Source organism: Pundamilia nyererei, unplaced genomic scaffold, assembly GCF_000239375.1.
Source record: "Pundamilia nyererei isolate P.nyererei 1_Seehausen unplaced genomic scaffold, PunNye1.0 scaffold00081, whole genome shotgun sequence".
NCBI lineage: Eukaryota > Metazoa > Chordata > Actinopteri > Cichliformes > Cichlidae > Pundamilia > Pundamilia nyererei.
In genome coordinates, this window is record NW_005187482.1 from 31,469 (window position 1) to 44,036 (window position 12,568).

The following is a 12,568-nucleotide window of genomic DNA, read 5'->3' on the forward strand; positions in this document are numbered from 1 at the left end:
GTGTGAGAGAGTGTGTGAGAGAGAAAGAGCTGTAATTGCTGACTCTTTATCTTGAATCTGTACTGTCCTCTGCAGGTCAGCGTGCCATTTGAGCACATGGGAAAATAGAATTTTCCAGCTCTGCATGCAAGTAAAACTGACAGGTGAGCGTGGTTTTTGTTTTGTTTAGTTTTTTTAAATATTTGCTATTTATCTGTAAATTTCTTCTTTAATGACAATACATCTCTTGTTTCAGGGCTTCAAGGTATAGTTGTTGCTACAGTTTATTTTCCTTCATTCTTACTTTGTTCTAAGAAAAGATGATTGCAAATGGACACATGGGTCTTTGGAAAAGGACTGTAACTCTTTCAGGATCCAGGAAAATACACGAAGGTATCCAGCAATTTTTATTTTTTTTACTTTTTTTTTCTGCTTCTTCCTTCCTTCTCCATGAACTTTCTTTACTGAACCCTGGATTATCACTACCACAATACAAATGACAAAGCTGCACCTTGACAGTTGCTCATACCTGCCCTCCTCTTCCTCAAAACATTCCCTCAGCATTCTGAAAAATGTGAAGAACTGTTGGCATCAAAGGAGCAGAAGGGTATCCGGGATATGCATGTGTTTAATCAAAGGTTGATTATAAGCTGACATTATTTTCCCCCCAAAAATTTATTTTTCAATTTAGACACAGCAAAAACATCTTTTGATTTTCATAATGACATTGGAGTACTTTCCTGTTCTTAAAGGGGGCCTCTTATGCTCATTTCCTGCTCCATATTTGAATTCTTTGAGCCTACTAATAGAAGTAGCTTTGCATGATTCACAGTTTATAATAATCCATGTTTGTCTTACACTGGGTCTTGCAGCCTCTTTGTTCATCTCTTCCTGGAACGGCTTCCCCCTCTAAGTCAACTTTTCTGTTTCTGCCAAACATAACAACTTTATTAGGATATCCCATCTCTATGACATCACAAAGAGCCAAGACTAGAGAGAAACTGTCTGAAATTGGGCATTCAGAGCAGTCTGAAGCCAAAACATTTAGCTCATGGATTACTTATACAGGGAAACTACATACAGACTATGGAAGAAAATGAAGCATAATAGGTCCCCTTTACTGTTTGTTTTTAATAACCTCTTAAATAAATATAAATAAATGGAGACATGTAGGTCAGGTGATAGAAGGCAAAATGAAGAGTAACTTTGAAAAAGGAATAGTAAGTGATGTTTTTAGCTGCTGTAATGTTTCTGGTGAAGTAGCATTTGGTGATTGCTTGTCCTTCATCCCTTTTGTGATTACTTGCTGCCCCTCAAAACGTAGCCATGGAAGTCTTCGCCACCCCTTACTTGCCTGTTTTGAATCTTTTTTTCTCTTAAAAATGTTAGTGGAAATGGTAAAGAATGACGGTAGATGACAAAAAAATAAAGACAGAACTCTGAAGTCTTGAGGGAAGCTCCTCAGGAAATTTTCAGCAAACTGATTATATTCGACCAGAGACCACAGCTGCCCACTTTGGCTAACAAAAAGTGGCTGCAATTTTTATGATAGTTCTTAACATTACCTTTTTTTATTCTTTTATTATTGAAGGTAATAGGGGGTACTGGGCAGGCTCCTTCAACATTTGGGATCACATTTCAGGGTGCGGTCTGGGAGGGGGGGCATCCAGTAATATACTATAACTATACTTTTTTTTTTTTTTTTTTTCCCCCACACCCAAGTTTGTTTACTCCACTGTAAATATTTTTTTTATTTCAATGTAAAGCCAAATGTGGTAATTTTTGTTTTAAAGTGTAAAGTAGAAAAATGGAAACTAACAACAGAAATAGGCATTTGAAGTTTGGGTATTTAAAATGCTAAATTGTGGGATGGATTACTGTTGCTGTGCCAGCTGGGTCATCCAACATTTTGTGTATGTGTGAAAGGAAGCGTGATACAGTGAATCCCTGCAAAGAATAATAAATTCCCTTTGTCTTAGTTTGTATGCAGTTCTTTTTAAATAACTGTATTTATGTTAAACTGTCACTCATCATCCTGTAATTTATTGGACGTACCTTCTATGTTTTTTTGAATGCCTTTGTTTCTCAGTTGTTCAAAGCCTGTCCACCTTCATCGTTATTCAATACTTAGGGCTTTCAGTATCCTGCAAAAATAAAATGCCAATAGTGTGATGTCACCTTTTGGATTTTTTTTTTTTTTTTTAACTTCCAGAAACCTTGACGATGTCATTAAGAAGAAAGCTTAACTGATGCAATTTGCAGGGATTTGTAAATAGCAGTGTACTGTGTGTAATTACCTTTGTACAGGCCACCATGACCCAGTGGCATTGTAACTGTTGGGTTGGGGATGGTATGGAGAATGAGCCTATTTGGGGGGGATTTCACTTTATGTATTGTGTACTGATATCATGTACAGTTCTTAAACACTCTTTATTTACAGTATTTGTGTATATTTTATGAAGTAATAAAAATTAATAACGTTGCTCACAATTTCTGACTTTTCATCATTTTGTTATCGGGTGCTGGGTGTGGATAGAAAGTTGCGTTATGTTCAATGGCCAAGCACGGAGAACGACAAAGGCGTGACTGCGCATGCGCTGAGCGGAGTCGCTGCTGTTGATACAGAGAACTGCTGCTGATGTGGGTGAAATAACGGCGTTAGTAGCCCATTAGCATTGGATTGGAAATGGCAAGCTAATACCAGTTATTTTCTCAGTTTACACCTCAGCGTCGTGTTTTATTTAAAGCTTTCTAAAACCGTGTTATACGTCTTTGGTTTGTCTCTACTGGAAGAAGTAACTGCTAAGTTTGTGTTAGGCTAGAAAAGGGCTCGCTAACACTGGTTAGCAGCTGAGGTCGGCGTCATTAAAGCTCAGCTGTCGACTCTTCCCGCAGAAGAAGCCAGTTTCCGGAATTGAAAGAAAGATGCAGTGATTACATACGTGGCTTTCCCTCGTTTGAATGCAATAGCTTGGCTCGGTAACTTTTTATACTCCCGAAAGGCTCGAGATTGGATTCGAGACGATGAGCTAAGTTGATGCCTGGATTCAAATCGGCGCACATCAAACAACTGCAGAGGAGGTAAGCAAAGCGGCAGCACGGAGTCATGAGCGCCGATCAGCGGCTGTAATTTTCCGCTTTTATTGTGTCTTTCCTAACACTCATAACGGAATGGCTCAAACACCTTGTCATAAATCAGCATTTGTGTGCTAACTGTTATCCCGCCTGAAATTTTCACCTGTCTGATATTGCATGTATAGCACGGCTGTGTGCACTAATACGAAGGGTTGAAAGCTGGGAAGCTTGACTTCTCGTCCTTTGTGTATTTTCTTTAATCTGCTCTTAACACTATAAAAAATGACTCGTAACCACTGCTGAGTCCTGTTGTGTTCACTTCATCTGGCTGAACACAGCCTTGGTGCCCTGGTGTGTTACAGTATGTTTCAGACAGCTTTCCTGGCCTGAAGTCTTAATTCTTGTCACAAAGACTGCCAATTCGATTGATGTCGAAGTACAATGCATGTTTTGAAATCTTTCCCCGGGTGCAGTCAGCAGGACTGATGATCTGCCTTTCTGTCTTGTCTGTGGCCCACTGGGAACCAGCGAGGTGTAAGTGCAAGGTGCTGATCATCTCCATTGCGTATGCACAGCAGTGAGCACAGACTTTAATATGGATAATATGCAGATCATTTGTATGTTTATTTTAACATGGCATGTTTTAACTGATTTACATACTATAAATAAAGTCATTTTCTAACTGTTTACTTACAGAACATGGCAAAACCAAACATAACATTATCATTTTGGACATAGAAATTCAGCTGTTAAATCAACGTGATCCTGATCACACTGAAACTTCTTTAATTACTCAAATAATAATATTTACTAGTACAACTAAAATCAATAATAATAATACTAATAACAATATTCTACTTGTGTCTTTGTGGTGGTATTAAAAACAGGCAAAGCATTTAGACTGAATTGTCTGTAGGGTTCTAAATTTATTTCTGGGTTTGTTTGTTTTTTGTTTGTTTGTTTTGTTTTCAACTAAAACATATTCTGGTGTGTGTGTGTGTGTGTGTGCGCGTGTGCGTGTGTGAGAGAGAGAGAGAGAAAGCGACACACTGGCTCATTCCCAGTTGCTGCATTGCCACAAGCTGATTTAGGCTTTGGCAAAGTGGCATGAGTCATCCATGACAACACTGTGCAATCACCCTATATTTAGCTGGTGTTTCAGGAGGCTTTGAAAGTCATTGTGAAATTAGTTTTCACTGCAAACTATTAGATTATTGCCTTCCTGAAAATCTGTGCCAAGACATTGACGTAGGTGGAGAGATGACGGTTGCAGGGAGATGTAATTTGATGATTGGGGGCGGGGGAGTGTAGCAGAGCATCTGTCTCGATGTGTGTGATGTTGTGAGTGCCGGTTTGGCCGGTCGCCTGTCTAGTTTTCACTTGTCCTCATCAGTCCTGTGTAATTATGAGATGAATGCCACTTCTGCAGCTCATAATTATGTCATTATGAGCTGCAGAAGTGGTATACTCAGGCAGCTGTGTGGAGTTTGTGTGCTCCCCCTGTGCCTAAATTGGTTATAGGTGTGAATGAGAGCATGGATGTGTCTGGCCATGTGATGGGCCTGTTCAGGGTGCACAGCCTGGATACCCTCCAGCCCCCAAGATTCTGAGGCTGTTCCATTAGCTTTGTGGAATAGAAACTTCAGAACACCTTTATCCATTTTCCTAATGTGCATTTGCGTGCAGTTGTTTCCTTTAATTTCTACTGCTTTCAGCTTTCACCAACCACATGCAGCCACAGGCATGATCGTGTTAGTTCTGCATTTTTTGACTAATTTGTGCAAAGGTGTTTCACTACTCTCATGAGATATGTTTGTGCATAGTGCTATTTCTAGCTGCACTCCACTTCATTCTGCCCAGAGCAGAGCACCGGGAACAAGAAGAGGAGAAACTGGGTCACCAGATCTTACGGATCTGTCACTGTGTGATTTAGGGATTTTTCAGCCCTCTGCTCCATATCTTGATGTGTGTGTTTTTTGCCCGTTTTCACCAGTGCCTCCTCACCCGCCTACCTTGTGCTTCCTCTTTTCACTCCTTCCATTTGATCTGGCTTCATCCATCTGCCAGCTGTGCAGTGTCATTTGCACTTTTTTGTGCACTGTCCTACTTTGCTCTGCTCTTTATCTTTTGCTGTTTCCTCGTTCCAGCTTCGGCAGATATTGGCATGAGATTTAGGTCGTTGGCCGCACAAGCCCACTAAGATGCATTTACACATCAAGAGTGTTTTATTCAGGCTTTACAAACTGGAACATGTTCTGTTGATTGATGCATGCTATTAAAAATGTCGAGGGTAAATTAAGTGTGATACAAGAAGCATATTTGTTGATGAAGTGTCCTTTCTTCATTCAGATGAGTCAGCTTTGGTGGCGAGTCAAGCGGCTGTCAGAGAGGTTGGAGAATGACTCTCCTAGCGGCCTCACCCTGGGGTCCCCAGCCACTACAGCCCCACAAGGATCCAACACATCATGGGTGCCTAAAACCCCAGTGGTAACACCAGATGAGCCAATTTTCCTCATGACCTCCACTGCCCAAACTATATCAGGGTTTTTTGTTTGGACAGCTCTTCTGATCACATGCCACCAGGTAAGCAGAGTGTTTAAATGGTCAGCGGGTTTAAATGAAATGTTCCACTAACAGCTACCTGTGAGAGGGTAAACTGTGATCTAAGAGGTTAAATAATAATAATTACAGGGTTTTGAGAGTTCTTTCTACAGTCCAAGGGTATTTGGGAACCTGTTGACTATGTGGTGGTTTCACTAAAGGAATAACCAGGTTGTGCTTTTTATTTGGTCAAAATCTGTCACTAGGCAAAACTCAAATGCACTCTTTGCTAACATGTTGTTAATGGTTTCATTCAATGTGGTTACATCTGTTTTCCCGTCTTTGCCCATAGCACTTACCCAAAACATTGATCTCAATGTCAGTGTTTTGGGTAAGTGACTCAAAACCCAAATTTGAATCATGATCATGATTGTTTGATTTTATTTAGACTTAATCAAAGGTTGGTTGACTCTTTATGTGGATGTTCACACACCAAGCACATGTAGTGTTATGTGCTTCATATGAGGAAATATTCTTCTTCCAAATATTATGGGATTTTCTGTCTGCAAATTTGTTTTGTTTTTGATGTGAAGGTGATAAATAACATCCCATTCCCATGAATTGGCTACATTGTGTTTGTGAAGAAGTTAAATAAATAAGTACTTATTCTCATCTACAATCTGCTTTCTAAAGGCTCCTACACATGGTGAGATTTCAGCAACCTTACAGGTTCATTGCAAGCCAAATTGTGCCACGTGGATCTAATTTGTTGTCGTTTGGAAAACAAGTTTGATGCATCTAGGCTGTATACTGACAATTCCTGCTGAAATGTGGACTGACACAGACAGCTAAACCTACTCTGCTGTTTGTTACCATGCCCAGTTGTGTTAGCTGCAGGAGACATCATATGAAAAAAGCTCCCATTGCCACAGCTCAGAAATATTTACTTCTTTATGGCTTTAATTCCACTGACTTGCGGGGAGCAGGGAGACAGTCATCCTAAATTGCTGACACTGAGTTTTGTCTTAGTCTAGTGTCTTTAGTCACCGAGCCACATTTAAATCTTTAAAGCAGCCTTTAGGAGCCAGGTTTAAGATGGCTGCAAGCATTAAACATTAGAAACAAGTAATACGAATACATGTCTTTGTGTTTTATTTGGGGCTGGCAGTAGTACGATTACATAAGTGCAGTGAAAAAGAGATGGGCAAAACAACATGCTATAAATTTTCCTTGCAGGCTGTAAAAACTTGGAATATTCTAGTTTGTGGCAACCTTGAGCGCGAACACATGAGAGTGCCAAGTTTGATTGACTGAATTTAATTCGGCCCTCTTAAATTTATCCAGCTTGGGACAATTTACGATGGCTGTTTGGCAAGACCTCAGCAGTACTAAAAGCCTGTGGAGTGCTGTGTGCGAGCCCTACAGAGAACTGCAATTCGTGGAATAAGAGCAGTTTACCTTGTCTGGTTTCTTTGTTTGTCAGCCCTCATGTTACACTGAAGCATTCAGGTAACATCCCTTTTATGTAAGGGGGATCTATTGTACCTCGAGGCATAGTTGAATGATTTCTCTTCCATTGTTTGCCGATGCTCTTCACACACTCGGTTAAAGAATAGCCTTGTGTCGCTCTGGCAACAGGTGCTCCTGGCTTGAGTATAACACCGTACAGGAGCAGGAGATGTGTGTGCTGAAAGTAGGGTCACCTAGCAACGATTGCCTGTGAGTGCACTGTCTGGCCTGGTGTGTTGTCCCCCCCCTCCCTTTTCAATGTTTGTTATTTTACCAGAGGTGTGTCTGTTTACAGGCCAAGAAAGGTGATAGGTGTGGACATTGTGTAAGTGGAAAAGAGCCACAGGGCGCAGACAGAGGTGCTGGTGACAGCAGCCCACCCTGTCCTTCCTGCCATCTGCTTCTCTGAAAAGGAGTGATAAAAGCTCAGTATCAGTTACCCCCATCAAGCACACACTCACAACACACACCCTGCAAACTCACTCTATTCCAGTATCAGACTCTGGCAAGTGTATACTGACTGCACACATGCAGGTTTCATGAGGTAGCCATTACTTTGGGCCACCCTGATTACCTAGCACATTTTGAACTGTGGTTTTGCAGTGAGAAAACTGATCCATGTTGATCTCATGTTGTGTTTTTAGTTGTTTTTAGTTTCTTTGTTGTTGTTTTTTAATGTGACAACTACTAACCCATTTTTTTTTTCAGTTAAAATTTTTGGCTTCAATTATTATAAAAACAAGAAAATCAAGATAAAACAATTATTGGGTCACATTTCATTTTTGCATTGACGCTTTTATTTGGTCAGTACCAGCACGCCCTTTTCCATGACACTGATAGCTTTTGTCTCACTCTATGTGCAGGCCCCAAACACACTCCCTGCCAGACTTTACCATGTTTTAGTTTAGGTCCTATTTTTTTTTATTTTTTTTTTTAAACGAAACTTTAAATAAGGTTTAGGAAATTTAATCATTATATAGGCAAGTTTAAATACAGTATGTTTGCATTTTAAAAATTAGAAATATTACGTGGTACATTAGGTTGTTGGTGGAAACCTGATACCATTTTCCTTCTTTGTTTATGCAGCCCATACATAGCATGTCAACAGGGTTTTTCATTATCTCTGTTTTTATAGGTGTAGATGCTCTCATGAGCAGGTTTAAATTTACTGACCATTTTGTTCGGTACACGTTGCTAATACCTGGTTGGACCTGCTTTTGCCGTCAGAATTGCCTGAATTCTTCATGGCATTGATTTTTAGCAGAGATTTTGGTCAACATTGACATGACATCACACAATTGGTGCAGATTTGTCAGCTCCACATCCATGATGTGAATTTTACATTTCACCACATCCCAAAGGAGCTCTATTTGATTGAAATCTGGTGACTGTGGAGACCATTTCAGTACGGTGAGCTTATCATGTTCACGAAACCATTTTGAGATGATTTGAGCTTTGCAACGTGGTGCGTTATCCTGCTGGAAGCAGTCATTAAAAGATCGATACACTGTAGGCTTTCACCTTTAAATGATGCGCAGTTGGTGGTCCAAAGTATGTCAAGAAAATAACCCTGAATACCTTTACACCACCACCACCAGCCTTAAACTTTGATACAAGGCAGGATAGATCCATCCATGTTGTGTGGACCTACTATCTGAATGTTGCATCAGATCAAGCATTGTTTTTCCAATTTGCTCTAGCTCATCAAGGTCGACTGTATTGTGCGTTCACAGATGCTCTTCTGCATACCTTGGCTGTAACAAGTAGTTATTTGAGTTACTGTTGGTGTCCAATCAGCTGAAAGTAACCTGATCATTCTTCTCGGTCTTCTCTGACATTAACAGGGCATTTTCACAGGATGTTTTCTCTTTTTCAGACCATTCTCTGTAAACCCTACAGATGGTTGTGTGGGAAAATCCCAATAGATCAGCACTTTGTGAAATACTCAGCCCATCTGGCCTTAACAACCATGCTAAGTTTAAAGTCACATAATTTACATTTCTTCTTCGTTCTCATGCTCAATTCGAACTTCAGCAACTACCTAACTTCAGTAACTAATCAAATGGGTGGTGAGTGTAGATACACCTTTGCCAGTGCTGCACAATATTTACTTGCTTGTTTAATTTTGTCCTTAAGTTATGGAGGCTTTTTCCAGCATATGGAGCTCCTTGTTAGATGATGGTGTCTTTTATAGGAGCAGTTTAATCTTAGATTTCTAAATAAAGGACTTTATATGTTTAGATGAACTTATGTTTCTCTAACCTCTTTTTCTTTTTCAGATCTACATGCACCTACGTTACTACAGCTCTCCAAACGAGCAGCGGCACATAGTTAGGATCCTCTTCATAGTTCCCATCTATGCCTTTGACTCCTGGCTCAGCCTGCTTTTCTTCACCAACGAGGAGTATTACGTGTACTTCGACACAGTCCGAGACTGCTATGAAGGTGAGTGGACAAAGTAACAGAGTCAAATGAAATACACTAGCCTATTATGTTGCACGCAGGAATATACGTTGCCACATGTGCCATCACAGTATGGTCAGCATTTAACACAACAATGAGAGTAAGTGTGAGGGTGTAAGAATTTATGTGCTGTGTGTTCATTTACAAAGGTTGCCATCTTTGTTCTCATGTCTCCATGGCCTGTTGGGATTGCAGGGAGGGGGGACAGGTATCCTAGCAACTGAGTGGAAAAAGAGCAAATGCTTGAGAAGGCATCTCACTTCTAAGCAGATAAATCATGATGTATCCCACCATTATTCAAAGTGGGCCCGCTGTGCTTTTTGGTATTTTCTGTCATTTATAGTATATTGTTGGTAACTAGTAGTGGATGCTTATAATAAACATGAACAGAGTTTTAGGTTAGGATGCCGGTGTACGTACACGTAACCCCAGTGAGACAGAAGCTCAGATTTCAAACTGCTCTAAGGACTCCTTGTCAGTTTTTTTTTGTACCCTTGGCTCTGTATGATGACATTGTGATCTAGGCACAGAAGCCCCACCCACCCACTGTTCAAACCTTAGGTTTACGTGGAGAAGCCATTCAAAAGAATATTAGCTTCTTCGTATGTTCTTGTTTCAGAGTTAAAACATACTGTATCTGTAATTATGCAGTACTGAAAAACCCAGGACCCAATTGTCGTCCATGTGCTGCAATCACAGGCTTACTTTTAAGCTCAGCAGCTTTCAACTGTAAAGAAAGCTGAGGCAGCAGGGAGCCTGGGTCTGTGGATTACCCTTAGATTAGCCGACGAACACCTGGGCCAGCAGGAAAACTGCGATCACTGTGCAGCCCAATCAGTTTTTCTAAATTGCGTGTTACTCCTCAGCAAAATAGAAAGTAAACCACTGACCACCGCACAGAATATGATGCAACTGCCCTATATGCTTTGTTGAGATTTTTCTAAAAATATTTAGATTTTTAAAGAATAATGGATATTAAATCCAGGAGAATGTTTTTACATTTTTGATATCAGATAATGATGAATTACACAATGGTCTCCATATATAACTGTAAATTGTTTTTGGGTTTTTTTTCATTTCTGGCAAAAAAATGTTCTCTCTCAGTCAGATGGGCAGTAACGCGTTACTGTAACCCAATTACTTTTTTCAAGTAACGAATAAAGTAAGGGATTACTATTGCAAAAACGGTAATTAGATTACCGTTACTTTCACGTAGGAACACTGCGTTACTAAAACCGTGATTTTTTTGCGAGAATGTCTCATGACAGTGACGTAAGCAAGTGCGACGTTTGTGACAACAGTTGTGTGCAGATCAACAATGGATAATATATCGAGTGCAGGAGAGAGTATGAGCGTGCAGCGTTTAAAGCGTGGAAGTACTGACCTTTGAGTTTGATTCCATAAAAAGTGACAAAAACATTAGCGTCCGTTGTGCGTGGGAAGAAAACTTCTTTTTACAGCGAAAAAACCCCCCTAAACTTCCAAGCAAGCATTGAGTGCGCAACGACGTAATGGGAAATTCACAGAGAAACTCGCGGATTCTTCAACTGACCGCGGCACACCTGCACCAGGGTAAACCTCCGCCTACCCTACTCCTGCTTTACAGGTGAAAATAGAGCAACAGGACCGCTGAGTCTTTGACTTTATTTATTGTCTGTTGTGTTTTACTTGCATCTATTTGAAAGAGTGAGTGTAAACACAAAAATATATATATATATTTTATGTGCTGGAATGTGTAGAAAATAGGTTTAAATATTAAACAAATTTCTTCCAGTCAGAGAATGTTGCATATAATTAAATTTTTGCTTGATGCATAAAGTTAAAAGATTAAAACTAATAAAACAAGTTTTAAAAAGATACTTTTCCATTTGATTACATTTTGTATGATGGATTATGTAGAAAAAGTAGAATTGGGCTGAAAGATCTATCGCTTTATCACCTATTCAGGTTGTAAATCGTGTTTTTAAAAAGTAACTAAGTAATTAATTACTTTTGGAAATAAGTAATCAGTAAAGTAACGGGATTACTTTTTTGGGGAAGTAATCAGTAATTAGGTATTACTTGACCAACACTGCTCTCAGTAAGCGTTTACTGTCACAAGCTTTTACTGTTGCAGGGTGTTTTTTGCTGCATAGAAGAATTACTGTGCCTGGATGCACAGTCAAAGGCTCGTTCTGTGTTTGCTAGTCATTCATAAGACTACTGATAAGTTTCACTTCCTGTCTAGAAATGGCAGTCTCAGCAGTTCTGAAATAGTCAGCAAAATCTAACTGTTACTATTAGAGTTACACCGAGTTATTAAAGCATAGTAATTCCTTTACTAGTGTGATAGATGGACTGATTCTTATATCTCAGAGTGCTTTACAACTTGCCTCGTTCAAGTACTTTTTTCTATGCCCTTCCTGTGTAAGTGTTTTCTACCTAACATTCACACACAATCATACTCTGCTGGATAACAAATTGGGGTTAGTAGTATGTTGCCCGTGCAGACTGGAGCAGCAACCACCAACCTTCTGATTAGTAGGTGAGCTGCTCTACTGCCTGAGCTCTACCACTGTGTGTTGATCACATTGTATATCTGTCATTTCAGTGTATTTTTTTAGCTTGTTTGCTTAGTTTTTGGAGTTCTAAATCCTGCAAGATTATCAAGGTTGCGGTTTTTCTTCCTGTCATATCACTGATATGCAGTTCTTTAGTTTGATGACGCAGTTTCTCATTTGTGCTTTCTGATGCAGCTTAACTCCAGTTAAAAAAAAAAAAAAATTTAAATCTGGCAATTGTTTTCCAGATGCAGACAGCCACTTTGGAAAACTGTAACCTTTTCTCTGTGTCATCCTCTCCAGCTTTTGTCATCTACAACTTCCTGAGTTTGTGTTACGAGTATCTGGGAGGAGAGAGCGCCATAATGGCTGAAATCAGAGGGAAACCCATCGAGTAAGTCTGATTCCTTTTCATAGTATAATTGCCCATATATTTGGTTACTTCAGTTGTTTCATGATGT

At 39.8% G+C, this 12,568-nt stretch overlaps 2 protein-coding genes across 3 annotated transcripts in view; both read left to right on the plus strand.

Annotated features, from left to right (window-relative positions):
- LOC102198628 (casein kinase I isoform epsilon) overlaps window positions 1–1,712 on the plus strand; it is an 11,871-nt gene extending 10,159 nt beyond the window's left edge. The window contains exons 10-11 of the mRNA XM_005737934.2: window positions 76–143; window positions 236–1,712. Of these exons, the coding sequence (XP_005737991.1) occupies window positions 76–108 (33 nt within the window). The 3' untranslated portion in view covers window positions 109–143; window positions 236–1,712. The remainder of the gene's footprint in view (window positions 1–75; window positions 144–235) is intronic.
- An 848-nt stretch (window positions 1,713–2,560) lies between these two features.
- LOC102198905 (transmembrane protein 184B) overlaps window positions 2,561–12,568 on the plus strand; it is a 14,190-nt gene continuing 4,182 nt past the window's right edge. For both annotated transcript variants that reach the window (XM_005737935.1, XM_005737936.1), the window contains exons 1-4: window positions 2,561–3,060; window positions 5,404–5,637; window positions 9,384–9,549; window positions 12,411–12,501. In XM_005737935.1, the coding sequence (XP_005737992.1) occupies window positions 5,404–5,637; window positions 9,384–9,549; window positions 12,411–12,501 (491 nt within the window). In that variant the 5' untranslated portion in view covers window positions 2,561–3,060. The remainder of the gene's footprint in view (window positions 3,061–5,403; window positions 5,638–9,383; window positions 9,550–12,410; window positions 12,502–12,568) is intronic.